General features: G+C 45.0%; 1 protein-coding gene across 2 annotated transcripts in view; it reads right to left on the bottom strand.

Moving 5' to 3' along the window:
* pip5kl1 (phosphatidylinositol-4-phosphate 5-kinase-like 1) overlaps positions 1–19448 on the bottom strand; it is a 39141-nt gene that overhangs the window by 15062 nt on the left and 4631 nt on the right. For both annotated transcript variants that reach the window (XM_039614352.1, XM_039614353.1), the window contains exon 2: positions 7932–8135. In XM_039614352.1, coding sequence (XP_039470286.1) covers positions 7932–8135 — 204 coding nt within the window. The remainder of the gene's footprint in view (positions 1–7931; positions 8136–19448) is intronic.

Below are 19448 nucleotides of genomic sequence, written 5' to 3' on the forward strand. Positions count from 1 at the left end.
GTACAACACTTTGTCTGAAGGTCATCGACTTGCAGTTTCACAAAAACACTCTAAGTGATCTAAATAGTCATTGGTGACTTCAACCATAACTCGAACCTGAGCCAGTCAAAAAATTTTCTCTCCAGTCTTGTCGAACAGTATACAAAAGTGTCTTTGGGTAACACATTAGCAGCAGACTCTTCACTTCCCTGATCTCACTCATTCTTTGGGGAGCCGCATGTAGAACATGTTTTTTTAGGTGACAAAGCCCAAAACGACAAACAGAAATCCAAAAATAGCTCATAGAGAGTAACAGACAGAAACAAGAAAACAATGGAAAAAGATAAAGACAAACAGATGAGACAGAGAAAGGAAGAGATGCTGACACAATGAGAGACACTAAGGGAACTAAAAATATAGCTAATAAAAACAAAGACAGGAGCCAAAACTGAGAATGCAAACCTGAAGTTCACTACTAGAACAATCATAAAGTAAAAACAGGCATGAAAGACTCAGAAATGTCACATAAAATATGTGCAATGCTGCCATGCCTCTGCAGCATTGCGCAGAGATCTGGGGCTGCACCTCTAGATTAGCCGAACAGACTGGTGGTACCCATCTTTAAGAAGGGGGACATGAGGGTCTGCTCTGGGAAAACCTGTTGCAGGGTACTGGAAAGGAGAGTTTGTGTATTAGTCGAAGCTTGGATGAAGAAGAAATAATGTGGTTTTGGTCCTGTTGGAGGAACACTGGACCCGCTCTTCATCCTCTTGAAAATGTTCAAGTATGCTTGGGAGTTTGTCCAGCTAGTCTGTATGTGTTTTTTTGGACTTGCTCGTGTCCCTCGGGGTATCCTGTGGAAGGTGCTTCAGCAGTAATGAGTGTCTGGCCCTTTCAATCCCTGTACAACTGTTGCTAGAGCTTGGTCCGCATTGCCGGTAATAAATTGGACTTGCTCCCAGTGGGTGGTGGACACCACCAGGGCTGCCCTTTGCCACTGACTGTTAATAAATTTTATGGACATAATTTATGAGCAGAGCCGAGTGGAGGAAGGGTTCCACTTTGGTGGCCTACAGAAACTCATCTCTGCTTTTCATGGACAATGTGATCTGTGGGCTTCATCAGGCAGTGGCCTCCAGTTCCTCATACCTTAAGATGCAGCGAGGAACGCCTTTTAAGCCCACAACATAGGCTTCCATGTAACAGCAGCTCCCGAGAAACATAATTACACATCGGATCAACACAGCTCACAATGACTAAAAAGTGTGGAGGGTTAAGAGGGGTTCAGTTTATGTCATAAGTTAGGATTTAGATTTCTTGCAGAAGTCTAAATCAAGCTCGAATGTGAAGTGTTGAAAGTAAGAGTTATGACTTTCACAGAAAGATGAGACAGAGGGAGGAAAAGATGTTGACACACCAAGATACATTGAAGGAACAAAGAATCAATTGAATAGAAACAAAGACAGAAACAAAAAATTAAACTCACCACTAGATTAATCATAAATCGTAAAAATAGGAATCAAAGACTCAAAAATGTCACTGGAAATAAAGCTCTCATAATCAACATCAATCAACATAAGAACCCAGAAACCAGAAGTTCAAAACTTTAAACATTCAGAGTCATAATAAAAACTTCACAGAAGTCCAAACTCAAATATTTCCACAGAAATTTCAAAACTATGAGGAACAGGACTCTGGATGCCAACTCAGACAGAAAATAGAACTGAAGTTTTACTCTTCTCATTTCACATTTTCCATTTATTCCTTTTTAATATCCTAGTTACTCTCACAGTCACAGTCCTCCTTTCCATAAACCGTCAGTCTGACCAGCCTGCACTGCTGCTTTAAAGAAGTACTGAAATTCAGTATGAGTGCAAGGTATCCAATGATGAAAGTTATTACATTTACATAAAGTAACATTCTGATATTTGTGTTCACATGTTCCATTCTTGAATTTAACAGATTAATTCTATTGTAAAATCACGTTTTTTACCAACTAAAGCTTATTTTTAAAGTCAAACTTTATATTTTAATAATTTTGAGTGTTATACCTGCTTTTACTCCAGTTCAACCCGTTTTAGGATTGATTTTAAGGCTTTGTTGTATGTTTTTAAATCCTTTATCCATAGAGAGAATTGTAGGTATTTAGGTTGCATGATCTCTTACATTTTTGTGACCATTTAGACATATTTATCGAAGCATTTAGGCTTGTGCATAAGACTTTTGGTGTAGCTTTTATTTTATTGTATAAATTAGCTTCAAAAGATTGGATTGGAGAATTACACTCGTTAGTTCCCACTCTTGCACTTTAAATATAGCAATTCCCACTTAAAGTATATTTTCTCAACCTAGATATGACTACATGTCATGACTGTGTCTGCTAAACACCAGTGTTGGGAAGGTTACTTTTAAAAAGTATTCCACTACAGAATACAGAATACATGCCCCAAAAATGTATTTTGTAACGTATTCCGTTACGTTACTCAATGAGAGTAATGTATTCTGATTACTTTGGATTACTTAATATATTATCAAGCTTTTTACAACTACATGAATGTGCTATTGTTGTGTGATTTATTACTATTACTGAAGGTTACTCGCCATACCAATACCAACTAGATTTTTAAATCTTAATATAAAATGAGTAACAGTAGGTGGACATTAGGTAAGGCTGCACTTTTTGCAGCGATCTCATATAGAAAACTATTCCGCACGTATAAAATCAGGTCCGCGGCTCCGAACCGTAGTAAAGGGACCTCTGGCTAATACGTCGGGTTCTGTATTGGGCTCCTAATTGAAAACTAACTTTACTTTGTTGTCTGGGTCAACTCTGCTAGCGAGAGACAGAGAGAGGCGTTGAAAGGCTGCTCCAACGGAACTTATTGTTTTGGAAGAAAACACGAACACCGTGTACAGTCGAATCTTAATAGCTTACTTACAACTGGACTACACTGCCCATGGGGCTACTTTCTTTAGGGCTATGCCTGTAACACTCTGCCTATTGCCTTCATATTAAATAATTTTTTGAATAATAATTTGTAAAAATATTTCTTCACGTCATTATGCGGGCCGCGAGTAGAGATGACATGGGCCGCGAGACTGAGACACAGGCGTTAGAGCCTCTTAATGCGTGTTTTGTTCGGGTTTCCACCAGCTTCAACAAAGTAACTGTATTCTAAATACCACCTTTTTAAACAGTAACTGTAACGGAATACAGTTACTCATATTTTGTATTTTAAATACGTAACACCACTACATGTATTCCATTACTCCCCAACACTGCTAAACACTGTGTTTACCATGTTTATTCAAACATTTTTGTAGAACCATATATTGACGTACAACCACACACTTAAAAGTCATTCACTTAGTTTTTCAATCAGTCCTACTAACCCCAATCTACTCTGTCTGGCCCAAAGTGCTCAAACTGCAGGACATTCTCTCAGTTTGTGGTGCACAGAAAATCCTTTTCCTCATATGCAAAATCTTGACTAATCTGGCTCTGTCTTAATGACCTTATAGTGCAGTCTGAGAACACTTTGCTCTCAGACTGGAGGCTTACTTGTTGTTCCTAGAGTATTTAAGAGTAGAATGGGAGGCAGAGCCTTCAGCTTTCAGACCCCTCTTCTGTGGAACCAGCTTCTGGTTTGGGAGACAGACACCCTCTCTAGTTTTAGTGGATGAGAACCTACACAGAGACAGTTCTCACCAAAGCCATTAATTAGCTTAGAGGAGCTATAGTGAGGTACCATATTAACCAACCAATTGACCAAGACGTCTCCACTGAATAGTTTGAGTTCAGAACTGTTTTTAATTTCCAAAAATATGCCTGTTTAATAATAATAATGCATTGGATTTATATAGCGCTTTTCAAGGCACCCAAAGCGCTTTACAATGACATTATTCATTCACGCTCACATTCACACACTGGTGGAGGCAAGCTACGGTTGTAGCCACAGCTGCCCTGGGGCAGACTGACAGAAGCGAGGCTGCCATATCACGCCATCGGCCCCTCTGGCCAACACCAGTAGGCGGTAGGGTAAAGTGTCTTGCCCAAAGACACAACGACCAGGACAGAGAGGCCGGGGAACGAACCGGTGACCTTCCGGTTACAGGTGCCCTTCCCAACCCCCTGAGCCATGGTCGTTAATGTTTTGTTTTTGTGGTTAAAACAAAACATTAACCCCACCCTAACCCTTGACAACTATTCAGGTCACTACTAATTCATGTACAAAGCCTTTAATGAATTAGATACATTTTTTAGTTGAGTCCCACCCCTACTTTTTAAGTAATTTCTGAAGTTTTTGTTTTTCTTAAGTGATATAATATAATCAGCTAGATACTGAAGATATGTATTTCAACCATGACTTTGACTTCAACATGAAGGGAATGAAAAAAGGTTGTTGAGTGAGGGAGCAGGAGCATAGGAAAATATTACTTCATAATTTGTAAGCATTTCTCTGTGGCCTCAAACTGCAGCACATGAAAAACGAACTACTGAATTATTATTTAGGAAACTGACATTCCAGTGCATTAAATAAAAGGTAGTCATTGGAAAATATAGAGTGTACACATAGTTAAGAACCTTTCAGAATGACTAAATTGATCAACAAAATGCAAAGAAACAAGCAACATGACTTCATACAGTAAGAAGGTGTCAGGGTCCTGCGTCTCCTGACCCAGCGTTTTTAGTTCTTTGTGATTTTTGTATTATTGTACTTGTGTGAGTTATTCTATGGTTTCTAGTTTTGATCCCTTGCCCTTCATCGCTCTCTGTGTCCCCTCTGTTCTGTGTAAGTCTGTGTCTGCATGTTTGAGTTTCCCTCTGTGTCTTTTGGTTCGTCGAGTCCTCTGCCTTACTGGTTATGTCTCTGTGTTTCTTAGTTGCTGTCTCCACCGTGTCAAGTTCGCGTCTCTGTCATACTTCCTGTTTTACTTTGAAGGTCCGTGTCTTATGTGAATGTGTTCAGTTTACGCTTCCTTGTCTCGTCAGTTCTGATTTCCCCCAGCTGTGCTCTCCTTCTGTGTCTCATTGCCCTCGTTACTTCCCAGTGTATTTAAGCCCTGTGTTTCTCTGTGTCAGTGTCGCGTTGTACCCTCCACTAGCTGTGTGTTTTGCGTCTGTGTTTCCAGTGTTTAGTCTCCAGCTCCTGTTTAGTATTTCAGTTCCAGTGTTTTAGTCCTCCGGGGTTTTTGTTTGTCTTTTGGTGAGTTTAGTTAAGTAAGAGGTTTTTCGATTGCTTGGATCCACCAGTCCTGCTTGCCTGCCTGCCACACAGCCAACCATGACAGAAGGCCCAGTGACTCATGACGGCATCCACTCTGCCAGTCTCAGTTTGAGTGTGCCAGTGAGGAAATACTCACTGGAATAAATATATAAATAAATATAATATAAAAGATGGACCTAGCTTGTAGGTCTGAAAAGTACAGGAAATGCAGAAATGCTTTAAGCTTGCATTCTTTTTAAAGGCCACCAGGGATAAATTCAAAAAACGACTTTCAGTCCAAGGAACCATCAGCCCTGACCTCTGTAAACACTTTCTTACAATTTTATGGTTTGACTCATTCATTTCGAGTCAAACTGATTAAAACGTGATTCATTTTTAAAACTTTGGCCTTTCTAAGAATCAGAGAAAAGAGGATTTCATCATCCACACTCCCTATCTTTCTTTCCGTTTTTTTAGAATCAGTTAGATCCTCTTTCTTCTACTTAATTAAACCTCCCTTGTATTTAACCTTTTGCTTGTTTCCGAAATCTGCCTTTTCCCAGAATTGGTCAGAAGTGTCAGCTTCTTTCGCTCAACCTCAGAGTGGAAATAAGTTTATAATTTTCTTGAACTTTCTATGCATTATTGAGCAATTCTTTGAGAAGCTGGAAAACCAAATGAACACATTTAAACCAAGCAGGACAGTCCAACCATTAACCCTCTTGCTTTCAGGTAACACTTCATCACCTCAGTCTCAACAATATTGCATTTTCTTAGATTTCAGATCTCAGTTTTACAATACTGCCCTCCTGTGGTGGAAGTTATAGTACAGGTTTGCAGAGGGTAATTACAAAAATGACCTTTTATATTCAAAGTCTAACCGTTTTTAGCCCATGTTACACAGTTAAACTTCAACAAAACATTAATTTATATTTCTCAGCTATGTAAGTATTCATCATATTATATTTATATTTTCGTGAGCGGTTTCATCTGTCTCTTGGTTTAGACAAGCTGTTCAGTCACTGTAGCTCTGGTGTCCCTACATTAACAACAATGCCTGGCCTTGTTTTGGCTATTACCAAGAACACCGTTACACCATTGCACCACCCGCTGAGCTACACATACATATTTTCTTTAAACTGTTAATTATTTTTTTCTTAACTAGGTTTTTGTGTGAATCTGCACAGTGAAATTCCTCAGCCTTCATTCCTCACTTTGGAATGAGCATGAAGCTGTGATTTTTGCAGCTCACAGGTCCTGTGCAGTAATCCAATAATCAATGCCTTCACAGCTGTGGTGTCGCTGTAGATGCCATTACAGATGACCTTTGTAGTCTGATAACGCCATGTGACACATTATAGTTGACAATGTAGAAATGTTATGCAACAGCTTTCATTCACTCTCTTTTTGTTGGCACTCTGAACATTGTGTCAACAGTCCAGCATCACAGCTCAGTGGTATTTTAATGTAATACCAACTTGTAATGCAATACATTTACACAGGCAGCACATTTTTGTGGAAGAACTGCATGATATAAATGGATCATAAGGTTTTTTTTTGGGGGGGGGGCTTATGGCTCATTCACATGAAACTAAACAGACAAAACAAAAGATTAGGATAATCAGGCCTCATTAATGCAATATAGCGAGAGAACTTCCAGTTTGGATAATCTGCATTTATTTTTTAATTTATGGAAGGTAAACAACAAGTAATATGCTGCCAAGGATTCACTGACTCTGCTACTACTGCTACTAACAAAAAAACAAGCAGAAATCTGAGCTAACGTGGACGTACCACAAACTGCAGTTCCTCTGATGTCCACTAGAGGGTTCAATAGGAAAAACTGTTAAAATATTAAACTTTAAGCTTTAGAGCAGAAATAAAAATGTTACAACCTGTTATAAAGAACAATTTTGGTCTCTGTAGCTCATTTTTTAGGAGGATTATATTAAGTTTACAATTTTACAGGTACAGCCTCTTTGACTGAGAGGTTGATGTGATAAAGGTGACTGTAGCTGCTAGGCTTCACCTTACTTAATTGAAATCCTAGAACTGGACCACTTTGTCTTATCTGACAAATAATAAGGCGAATGAGTGAAATTTTATTTATATTTTTTTTTAATTTCACTCAGCACCAGTTAACAGGTATCTTTGTCTGTGTGATGTAACCATAGGGTTACACTTCACTCACCATCTAATTTGGTTACTTTGGGCTTCTAAAGCCCAACATGACAACAGCCATAAAGGCTTGATTGTTCATCTTTCATATACAAAAGTAAAGCTAATGTTTTAGTATGTAAGAGTTTATCATTTTTAATGGGGGGAGACGCCAAGTTTTTTTTTTCCAAAGTCTGACTGTATTGAAGTCACTTGATTTATGACCTCAGTATCACTTTCCTAATAAGTTTATAAATGAATGTCCCATTTAGAGGAAAAAAGGATGACTGAAGTTGTTTGAGAATGCAGTATTTTCCATTTATCAGTCAGATCAAACCCTCTTTTTTTTATCATGTCTAGTTTCAAAAACATAAACTTATGACAGGTAAAATTTATGACATTATGATGAATAAGTGCCCCAGAACTAAATGGGCCCCTTTCAAAATGCCCACAACTACTCTGCTGTAGCTGTAGTATATGTGGTATGACACCTTTCAGCTTATTTAGCTAACTGCCTCCACTTCACTACAAAGCAGGCAGCTTTTTAATATGTTTAGGTGGCTGAACTGTTTCCTGACAGCTACTCACTGCGGGTGCGTTATCGATAGTGCTCTGGATGGCTGCAGCCAAGCCCTCCTTCATCATGCAGGTCAGGCTGTAGAACTCGTGCTGTTGGTCGATCTCAAACAGGCCCAGAAGTTTCCACTGCTGCCTCAGACCTCCCCACCGCCTTCTCTTCATGGAGCGCTGCTGGTGACTCGACATCCCCGGACCGCCTGTCGACATCTCCATCTGAGATAGAGAAAAACAGCCTGATGAGGACAAAAAATGTGACTGCTCCACTGTGGACGCAGAGGAGAAAAGAAATCAGAGTGTGAGTGGAGGCCAGAGAGGCCAGCGACTAACACAAAAGACAGCTGACTGTCAGTTGAGTCTTTAACAGAGTAACTATGGAGACCAACACAAAGGGATAAAAGCTTCATGGGCTGTGCTGTGGATAATGCCATAATGCTGCTCCTCTGAATGCCACAGAAAAACACTTTAATTGCACGGTCATGTCGACCGTGTTTTACAGTAAATGTTTGACCCTGTGAGCTCTACACACCTGAGCCACTCAGTACTAAGCCTTTGTTTTTCAGAGAAACAAAAGCACTAAATAGCAACTTAAAGTTTTTGATGGTGAATGATGTGTTCATCAGCGTTTAGGGAGAGAAAAAAGCACTTGTATAAATGTGTGAATGCGTGAATGAGATACTTGTAGCAAGAAAGACCTTTGAGAGCTCAAACTGAGTAGAAAAACACTACCTTATCCTGCTGGAAACAACCGCCAAAAGACAGGTAGAAAGGTAGGCTGGTGGACATGGTCAGCAGCAGCTTGGACCGTTTGATAGAGGCAGGATGGCTCCGCCCTTCCTTGTTGTTGTTTCCACCAAATTTTGACCCTACTATCCAAATGTCACAGCACAAACTGAGACTCATAAGTTCTTCCAGGCCTTAGTTGTCCAGTTTTGATAAGCAATTTTGGAATTGTACTCCTAGTTTCACTGTTAGCTAAAAGAAATGGTGTGTTGGGTGGTCTTCTACTGTTGTAGCCCATCTGCTGTGCTACTGTGCTTTCAGAGCAGCTCTTCTGCATGCTGTGTGGCCTTTCTCCTCTGACCACTGATATCAACAAGGCTTTCTATTTTTCTTTCAGACCATTTTCTGTAACCCTAGAGATCTCAGCTTCTTCTGAAAAACTCAGACCAGCTGACCAGCAATGTCCAAAGACCTTTAAATCACCTTTCTTCCCCATTCTGATGCTCAGTTTGAACTTAAGCAGTTCATCTTCACCATTTCTATATGTTGAGTTGCTGCCATGTGATTCACTGATTAGATATTTGCATTAACATGGAGCTGAACAGGTGTATCTAATAAAGTGACTTGTGAATGAAAATAGACACTAGATGGTGGTTTGGGTCATAATTCACTCCTGGAAAACTTCATATCTGCTCAGTGAACAATGAAGATAGTGGGTCCTGATGATGTGGTTACATGTGAGGAGGTGTCAGTCTGAGCAGTCTCAGTGTTGCAAAGAAACTAAAGAAACAAATAGCTTCATTAAAATGCTTGTATTTGGCTTCAAATAAAGATTCACTTCATCAGTAATAAAACCTTCATTTTAGAAACAACATTAAGATCTGTTATTACAGAGTCTTTATCCTGCAATTTAAACCTGCCTGAGATTACCATTTTTATCAGCTGGTGCTTTAAAAAAGAAAACAGTGCCTCGCCACTTACATCACAGATTTACCTTCCTTTTGTAAATTAGCCTGCCATGCCATTGGGCGCGTCCATAGCAACATGGATGACGTTGCGCTCCTTGGACCTTTTGAGCTCCTCTCTCTGTTCTTCACTTTGACTGAGAAACAAAAGCTTCCTGTCTGATCACAGCCTCTCCTGATGCTGTTTGATGGTCTGAGTGTTCGGCTTCAGCACGTCATTAACAATGGTGACAATTTATAATAACCATTGTTAATAACTGGTAAAAAAAAAAATTAAAATAATTAATTGCAGTAAATCATATTTAATAATGTTTAATAACCGGCACATAATTAGTAAGTAGAACATCATCCCGTAAAGTTGCAACTGATGTTTATAGAACGTTGGAAATCTATTCACTATTAAACCCTACTTGGCTCTTATAATGCTGAAACTGACATATTACTATTTCATAGGGTGTAAAAATGGACAGGTGTCCTGCTTCATTCAGTTTCCTGTTTGTTCTGCTTTAACTTTCTGTAAACAAATACATAATAAAGTACGCCCACCCTCAACAAATAGGATTTACTGCTGGCAGTGCAAACCAGGCTCTCGCTACAGGGACCAGATGTCCCATAACAACAGGCCTGATACCCAGTACACTCAAAGCGCCCCCTACAGGAAACCCCGAATGTACAGCAGACACTAATGTTTCTGTCACTTTTTAGGGAATCAAACTCAAAGTAATGTCAGTACTTCCATGCTTTAAACACTACATGATCGTCCTCTCTCCCGCACTCCATATTATCTATTGTTGATCTACACACGTCTGTTGCTGCCATGGATGTTGCACGCTCGTATGTCATTGTCATGAGACACTCTCACAAACAAAATCACGGTTTAGCATAGTTTAACAAAGCCTGCTTACGGGAAAGTTACTTTACTTACTTTACTCATTTCTTGAAAAAGGTAATTGGATTACGCATTACTGCCCATGTCTGTAAGTCACCTAGGTATGTTAACAGCTATATTCTGCAAATACGTTTAGAATGTATCTTTAATCTGTTTAAGAGGACAACAACGTCTTGTGATTACTTGTGGACAATCCGTCGCTCTTATTTTGAAACCTTATCGAGGCTCATCGAAGCTGCAGAACAGCAGCACGGGACAGAGGAGGTCTTGTTCGCAGTCTTGGGAAGGATTGAGTGGAAGAGCAGAGGGTGCAGCATCTGCAGAATCCGTTCTAACGATCTGTTGTGGTGGAGAGCTGAGCGTAGAAGCAAAGCTTTAGATTTACTGGTCGATCGACGCTCCATGTCTGTGCTGTGCGTACAGACTGAAAGCATGAGGGTGAGGTACGTGTGCTAGACATGAGCCTCCTCTGAAGGGTGGATGGGCTCAGCTTCAGAGGTAGAAAGAGATCAGTCAGAGTAGAGCTGTTCCTCCTCCACATCAAAAGGCAAGACTTAAGGTGGATTGATCAGGATGCCTTCTAACTGTCTTGGTTTGAGTCCTCAGGCCAGATCCAGGACATGCTGGAGAGACTTTGTCTGTTGGGTAGACTGGGTTTTCTAACATTATAAAAAGTATTTAGCGCAGCATGTGGAGAGCTGGTTCATGTGTTGAGCTCATTAAAGCTGCAGAGATGGTAGAGCTGGTCTCTATCTCTTGGGAGATGATTCACGGGCAATCCATTTTTTTGAGCAACTTCTGGAAGTTAAAGCATAATAAGTACTGGCAGCTGGATGTGCCGGCATTAAAATGTTACTTTACATTCGACCTCCTGAAACCTACAATTAATTTTTATAGTATGGTGCTGTGTAGATAATAAGCGTTACTGCATATGATCTCGATATTTGTTTTCTAAACTATGAAAAGCTATAACCTTTATACCTTTATCTAACTGTAACTGAAACAGTGCTGTATTCAATTAATTAAAAGAACCATTAGCTACGTTTCAGTCTTGATTACAGCAAGACTGGAAACCCTCAAACATCCATTACAATCAAGTGTAAACACTAAATAACTGATAAGCCACCACAAACCCCCTAAACTGTATAACCCCAGGTAAGGTCTCCCAAGGCAAACTGGTCCGAGGAGAGAAATTAGACTTAGCCTAAAATTTGGATCTGGATAAACTTGCAGGAAGTGTGAATCCACACTCAAGAGAGAAACTAGTAGAGAGGGAGTGAACTATATCATTTATGTCACGAGGCAGGTGGCTGTCCTTGCTTTGGAGCTCCAAACTTCCACAGAAGGAGAAGGTTCATCTGGAAACTTGTTTATCTGGAAACTTGTCTACCTGTTGCTTGAAGAAATTTATAGCTGTACTTACCAGCTCTGAAACCACTTACCTGTAACCTGTCACAGGAAGGACTTACCTCCTCTCTTGCCTCTCTGCCAACTCTCTGATGCTTGCCAGCTGTCGGCACATGACATCAAACTCAAGTAAGACTATTAAACACCCACTGGCTTTCTCATGTGAATCATATCTTCCTCTTAACCGTCTTGTCTCCTCTCCATGTACTAGTCCGTTATGCTTCTGAATTCCCCCACCTACTGCCTTCAAACCATAAACTCCATAACTCTTTATCTACTTATCAATAAACAACGTTTTAAACCTGCAGCTGTTGTCTGCTCTTTGCTTCTGCTTTTTGACAAAATGCAACAACTTAGCTGCATTGCATAATTTTCCATTTTTTACCATTTTTAATGCATTATTAATTGAAAATAATTTGTCACTTATTTTAAAATTGCACTCAACAAATACGTCACTTTTTGTGTCGCGACTATTTTTGCTATGACACCAGGCTGAATAGACAGAAGACTGGAGGACAATGAAGTGGTAGTCCCCAATAAAGAAGGTGACTCTGGAGCCGTAATCGAACACCATCCCACACCCACATCTTGAAAAGAATATTAGCCAAGCTGTCACATCTGTCCCTGGATTTCCTCTGAAGTTCTGCTACAGACTTTATTGGAAAACCCTGCAGGAAGACCGTTTAACTGTCTGGTTTACTTTCCCTTGGCTCTATCTTAGCAGCTTGTTGTGGTCTGAACTTTGCAAGTGGCGGTTATTAAATCCCTGAAATTAATAATGTTCAGTAGAACAGCAGCTGATGTGCACACCAGCCTGCCATAAATTAGCATTATTAGACCGTGTTAGGACTTGCTCCTTAAGTTGGCGGTTGTTGTTTGTGACAAACACGGGTTCCAGTGGAATGCATAACAGCTTTCCCTTCCAGAGAGTTTCACTTTCACCAACGAAAATAAAAGTGTGGCAAAGCAACAGAAGTGAGCAAAACTTAATATGACACATTTCATTCGCAAAACATGAGCTGTCACAGAGGCCGCAGCACATCTCGCTATAGATAATCAGTGTTGGGCAAGTTACTTTGAAAAAGTAATTAATTATAATTACTAGTTATTTCTTCAAAAAAGTAACTGAGTTAGTAACTGAGTTACAAGATTCTAAAAGTAATTACTTGAAAAGTAACTATTGCGTTAAAACGTTTAACCCTCTGGGGTCCAGGGTATATTTGGCCATGTTTAACTACTTTTGATTTTCTCTCCACATTTTACCTTTAAAAACGATTTACTTTGCCTTGTTTGGTATCATCCTTTTCAGCACAACCTCACGTGTCTGAATTTACAGTTATGTTTTCATTTTGACATACTGTATTAACACAATTGATCTAAAAATCAGACAAAAAACATAAAATCCGAGTAGAAAAAGTTATATTTTTTACTGTAACAACCACAAACATGTTTATTGAATCATATTTAACAACTTTAAATGGAAATATAAATTGTCAATTTTAAAATCATATGCACAAGTTTTGCAAACAACAAAGTTATTTGCAGCCATCTACCTTTTACCCTTTTGTATAACCATATCAAACTATTTACACAACAATCAGGTGTTCTGCATTCAATAAGATGCCGCACAAATTATTTGTGCCACTTCAAAAATTTCTGTCGACTATAAAGGAGAACATCACAGCCTGACTGCAGCAGGTGTTTCACTCCTCCTGTTTTGATTAAGCAGTCACCTCATTGTTCTGACACACAACACAAAACTATCCACAACACTACACACTAATTACACAAGACAACACATTAACTACACATTAACTACACATTAATTACACACTCCAAACACGCTAAACGTCACAAATCTCTCACATCTCACATCTCTCTCTCACTCTCTCGCCGTCACTCCTCAAACTTCCCCCTCTTCCTAAACAACCAAATGTCATGTTGCCATATCATTTTTTGATTGGTCAACATGGTGCATTTTTCCACCAACATGAAATGGGTGGGTTTTTTATTTGTTTGTTTTTATTTTTTGGTCATAAGCAGAGAGTGCTTGTTAGCGCTGTCCTTAGACAGTAAACTATTAAGGAAAAACGGCGTGTATATATTGTTTATCATGACTCTGGTTTTACGTGGCCTATCAACACAATTTAAAAACTGGTAAATATAACCTTGTTGCTTTGTCATCTTAAAGTGATCGTGTGATTGGCTTACCACGACAGCAGCAGTCATGCGATTGTTTTGCCCCCTTAGCTCCAGGTGTTGTGCCAAAAAGTGATCGTCTACCAGAAAGTGTTTGCCGTCTACGGGAGCGCGCAGCTGCTTAAAGCTGTAGCGCCCAGATTACTTACCACTACTTCCGTGCAACTATAGGATGCGGTAAGCTGAAGACAGCTTCAGCCGTCTGTTTGTTGAAAAATAGTAACGCGACCGCACTGCATTTTCTTGTTAGTAATGGTAACGGCGTTGTAACGATAGGAATAGTAATGAGTTACTCGTTACTGAAAAAAATAACGCCGTTAGTAACGCCGTTACTTGTAACGCCGTTATTCCCATCACTGTAGATAATACATTGAGTTCGTGTTCAAATGTAAGCAGGAGGATTCATGAGAAATTGATGAAAAAGTCAGCAATATGATGATAATAGAAAGGATAAAACCCAGAAGTGCATGCCAATTACAGGCAAATAAAAATACAAAACAAATAAAAGGAATTAAATATTAAATAAAATAATGTAGCGGGCCAGGGCTGTTCGGGGTTTGTTCTGTTATTACAGTTATGTGTTTGTTGTCATGTTGTTATGGTGACGAGTGACGCGCTCTCTCGGCGACTGTGTTTCCGGTGAGAGCGCCTTTTTTTGTTGTTTATGTGGTTGCCGCTGAGGAGGGAGGTAGCGGCAGTGTTCTGGGCAGTTATAAAATAAATGGGTGCTCCCAAAGAAACCTTTGTCTCCTCCGTGACTGAGATCGCCACATTGGTGTCAGAAGTGGGATTGCTCACCCTCGCCATAATGGAGAGAGACATTCGGAGGCTGGAGCAAGCTGTCGAGAGACCATCCGCTGCTTGGGAAGCTGGCGATCGAGGAGAGAGGAAGCGAAGCGGCCATGTAAGTCCCCTGACGGGTCCCGGCGGCGCGAGAAGGCCTGGCGCGCGCCGCGGCCGCGAGCGCACCACAGCGCGCGCAGCGGGCGGCGGCCCGTCACGACAGACGCTAGGGCAATGCTTCATGGGCTGCCTCTGTCGACCGACACACCGAGCCCCTGACAGCGAGTGGTGACGCCTGCAACGCCAGCTAAGGTACCGAAATACAACGGGCTAACCCCGCTAGAGCCCTACCTCTCACAAGTATGGCTAGCCGCGAGGCATAATGGCTGGAGCGACGAAGAGGCTGCTACACACTTAGCGCTAGCATTGGAAGGAGATGCACTGCAGGTACTCCTTGACCTAGCCCCGTCAGAGCAGCATGAGCTCCAGACCCTCACCATAGCACTCGAGAGGCAATTCGGGCAGCGGCGCTCCACTGATCAGAGCAGAGAGCAGCTGACCAACCGGAGCCGTCGGCTGGGGGAGAGCCTGGGCACCTTTGCAGCGGACGTGTTGCTGCATGCTCGTCGTGGCTACCTGGAGTTCCCAGCAGCAGCCCGTGAGGAGCTTAGCCTGCATGCTTTTCTGTGAGGACTTTTTCCAGAGCGACTACGTCAACACGTCCGCCTGGCCATGCCTCAAACTCTCCGTGAGGCGCTCCTTGAGGCTGAGAGGGCCGAGCTGGTGTTCACCCCGCAAACTAACCAGCAGGTGCCCCCCCCAAACTGCCCCAAAATCAGAGTCGCAGACTGCGACGGGGAGGGGGAGGTCGCAGAGATATGCCAGCTGCAACCCTCAGTGCCCCGGAGGCGTCCCCGTCGACCGACCGACCGCTGCTACCGGTGCGATGAGCCTGGCCACGTGGCGCGTGACTGCCCAGCACCTGCCCCAAGACCAGGACTACGCAGCCTCAGGGAAACGGGGTGGGAGCGGTGTAGTGACGGGACCACCGCTCCAGCTTCCTGCCCCCCTCCAAGGACGATGCACGGTGGTGGGCCGAGTTGGGCACCTCAAGGGACTCTACCTGAGCTGCTGTGTTGAGGACCTGCCATGCCAGGCCCTGGTGGACACGGGGTCCACCATTTCCCTGATACGACCTGGCGTGCTCCCTGGAACGTCCGGGCCTATGGTGAAGGGTTGGTCACCCACCGACACCCAGCTGATGACGGTGACGGGTGAGAGGGCTGATATGCGGGGAAAGAAACCGTTGCGGGTCCGAGTGAAGGATCTGGAGCTGGTGCACGACTTCTGGCTTGCTGACATTCAAGACCAGTGCATCATCGGCCTTGATCTGCTGACCCGCTGGGGGGCATGCGTCGACACTGCAAAGCGGGCTATCACTCTTGGCACAGAGACTCTTGCCCTCCAGTGTGGTCAAAAGCAGGGAGCGGAGGGAACCCGAGCCAGACGAGACAGGCGTCGGGGCTGGTCCAGCACACCGTCGACACCGGCTCTGCTCAACCCATCCGTCTGCGCCCACACCGGCTGCCCCTCTCCAAACAGCAGGTGGCAGAGGAAAAGATCCATGAGATGGCTGCGGCTGGGGTGATCGAGCCGTCCAACAGCCCATGGGTGGCACCCGTGGTCCTGGTGGGGAAGAAGGATGGCAGCCCGAGGTTCTGCGTGGATTTTCGCCGTCTCAATGCGGTCACCAAGAGGGACTCGTACCCGCTTCCACGGATCGACGAGGCCCTGGATTACGTTACCGGCTCCAGCTGGTTCAGCTCCCTCGACCTACGCAGCGGCTACTGGCAGGTGGAGCTAGCCCCCGAAGCAAGGCCTAAGACTGCATTCACCATTGGACAGGGGCTGTGGCAGTTCAGGGTCATGCCATTTGGGCTCTGCAATGCGCCAGCAACGTTTGAGAGGCTGATGGAGAGGGTGCTCGTGAACATCCCTCGTAGCCGCTGTGTTGTGTGCCTGGATGACATGTTGGTGCACGGTGGCAACTTCGACAGTGCACTGTCTCACCTGAGCGAGGTCTTCAGTGCCATCCATCGAGCTGGGCTGCGGCTCAACCCTGTGAAGTGCCGGCTGTTGGCGAGAGAGACTACGTTCTTGGGCCATGTGATCAGCGCTCAAGGTATCGCCACCGATTCCGCAAAGGTGGCTGCGGTCCGGGACTGGCTGACTCCCTCGAACGTCAAAGAACTGCGGAGCTTCCTGGGCCTAGCCTCCTACTACTGTTGGTTCATCAAGGGGTTCGCGACGATAGCCAGCCCCCTCCACCGCCTGACTGACAAGGGCCAGCCGTTTGGCTGGGGTGATGCCTGCGCTGCAGCTTTTGCACAGCTGAAGGAAGCCCTCACCAGAGCCCCAGTTCTGGCCTACCCCGACGCCCGGCAACCTTTCATTGTGGACACTGACGCTAGCAATGTAGGAGTCAGGGTGGTCCTTTCCCAGCAGGGCGAGGCCGGAGAACGAGTGGTGGCATACTTCAGCCGTGCCCTGGGGCGAGCCGAGACTCTGCGTGACCCGGCGGGAGCTGCTGGCCGTAGTGCTAGCGGTGCGGCACTTCCGGCCATACCTGCACGGTTGCCGGTTCCACCTGCGCACTGACCATGCATTTCTGACCTGGCTCCTGAACTTCAAACACCCAGAAGGTCAGGTGGCCCGCTGGCTGGAGGTCCTTCAGGGCTACGACTTTGAGATCCAGCATCGGGTAGGTCGGCAGCATGGCAACGCTGATGCCCTCTCCAGACGGCCCTGCATGGCCGTCGAGTGCCGCTACTGTCTGCGACAGGAGGAGTGGGCTCAGGAGGCGCTGGGGGTGGCTACTGCTCAGGCCACAGCCAGCGGAGGGGGGTGACTCCCACTGACAACGCAGCAGCTGAAGCGGGAGCAGGAGGCCGACGCGACGTTGGGTCAGGTGGGGGCCTGGCTGGAGGCGGCGCAACGCCCAGACTGGACGGGGGTGTCGGGTCAGGAGCCCGAGGTGAAGGCCTACTACTCCCAGCACAACAACCTGGAGACCCACGACGGCCTCCTGTACTGGAGATGGCGGGCCCCCGGTCAGGGCAGAGATCTCCTGCAGCTGTTGGTGCCTTGGTCGCTGCGGTCGCAGGTGCTTGAGCTTGTCCACGGCTTGGTGGGGGCAGGCCACTATGGGACCGCCAAAACTCTCTGCCGCCTCAGGGGACGGTTCTACTGGCCTGGCTGTCGACGGGATCTGGAACTTTACGTGCACTGCTGTGACACCTGCACGGCGCAGAAGGGCCCCACTCAACGCTCCACTGCCCCCCTTCAGCAGTACTTGGTGGGGGCCCCGATGGAGCGAGTGGGAGTGAATGTCCTAGGGCCTTTCCCCGTTACGGAGTCAGGGAACCGGTACATGCTGGTGGCGATGGACTATTTCACAAAGTGGTCGGAGGCCTACGCGGTGCCGGACCAGAGTGCGACGACGACGGCAGAGAGGCTGGTGGAGGAGATGTTCGCCCGTTTTGGGGTCCCAGCTGAGCTCCACAGTGACCAGGGGCGCAACTTCGAATCGAAGGTCTTCGGGGAGAGGTGGGGGTGGAGAAGACAAGAACCACACTACTCCACCCGCAAAGCGACGGCTTGGTTGAGCGTTTTAACCGCACACTGGCTACCCAGCTCGCCATTCTCACCAGCCGCCACCAGCGGGATTGGGACTGACATCTGCCCCTGGTCCTTTGGTCGTATCGGACTGTGGTTCAGGAGTCCAGCCAGTGCACGCCTGCCACTTTGATGTTTGGGCGGGAGCTCCGGATGCCTGTGGATCTGGTGTTTGGGTCCCCCCCCGAGCCGGAGATTGACGGTGGGCCAGAGATGGACTACTACAGGAGGCTGAGGGAGCGGCTGCAGGTGGTTCACGACTACACCCGCCAGGCCCAGGCCAGCACCGGAGTACGACAGAAAAGAGCCTATGACACCAAGTGCCGGGGGGAGGCTTTTGTGCCTGGCGACAAGGTTTGGGTGTACTGCCCGGTTCGCAAGAGAGGAGTGTCCCCCAAACTGTGCAGTCACTGGCAAGGGCCGGCGGAGGTCGTGGAGCAGCTAACGGAAGTGGTGTACCGTATTCGCATGCCAGGCCCGGGGCGCATGGTGGTGTTGCACCGGGACAGGCTTTCACCGTACCGACCGCTCGCTCCGGCAGACGCCGGGGCAGGGGATGCTGGTGACACCCCAGGTTCTGATCCGAGTGACTTTTCCCCTGCCGGTCGAGACCGGCTGGTGCGCCAGAAGAAGGCACCCGGACACTTACAGGACTTTGTGTGGGGTAATGGGGCTGTTGGGGACGACTGACCCCTTAGGTGGGGGCTATGTAGCGGGCCAGGGCTGTTCGGGGTTTGTTCTGTTATTACAGTTATGTGTTTGTTGTCATGTTGTTATGGTGACGAGTAACGCGCTCTCTCGGCGACTGTGTTTCCGGTGAGAGAGCGCCTTTTTTTGTTGTTTATGTGGTTGCCGCGCTGAGGAGGGAGGTAGCGGCAGTGTTCTGGG

This window comes from Oreochromis aureus, linkage group 7 (genome assembly GCF_013358895.1).
Source record: "Oreochromis aureus strain Israel breed Guangdong linkage group 7, ZZ_aureus, whole genome shotgun sequence".
Lineage (NCBI taxonomy): Eukaryota > Metazoa > Chordata > Actinopteri > Cichliformes > Cichlidae > Oreochromis > Oreochromis aureus.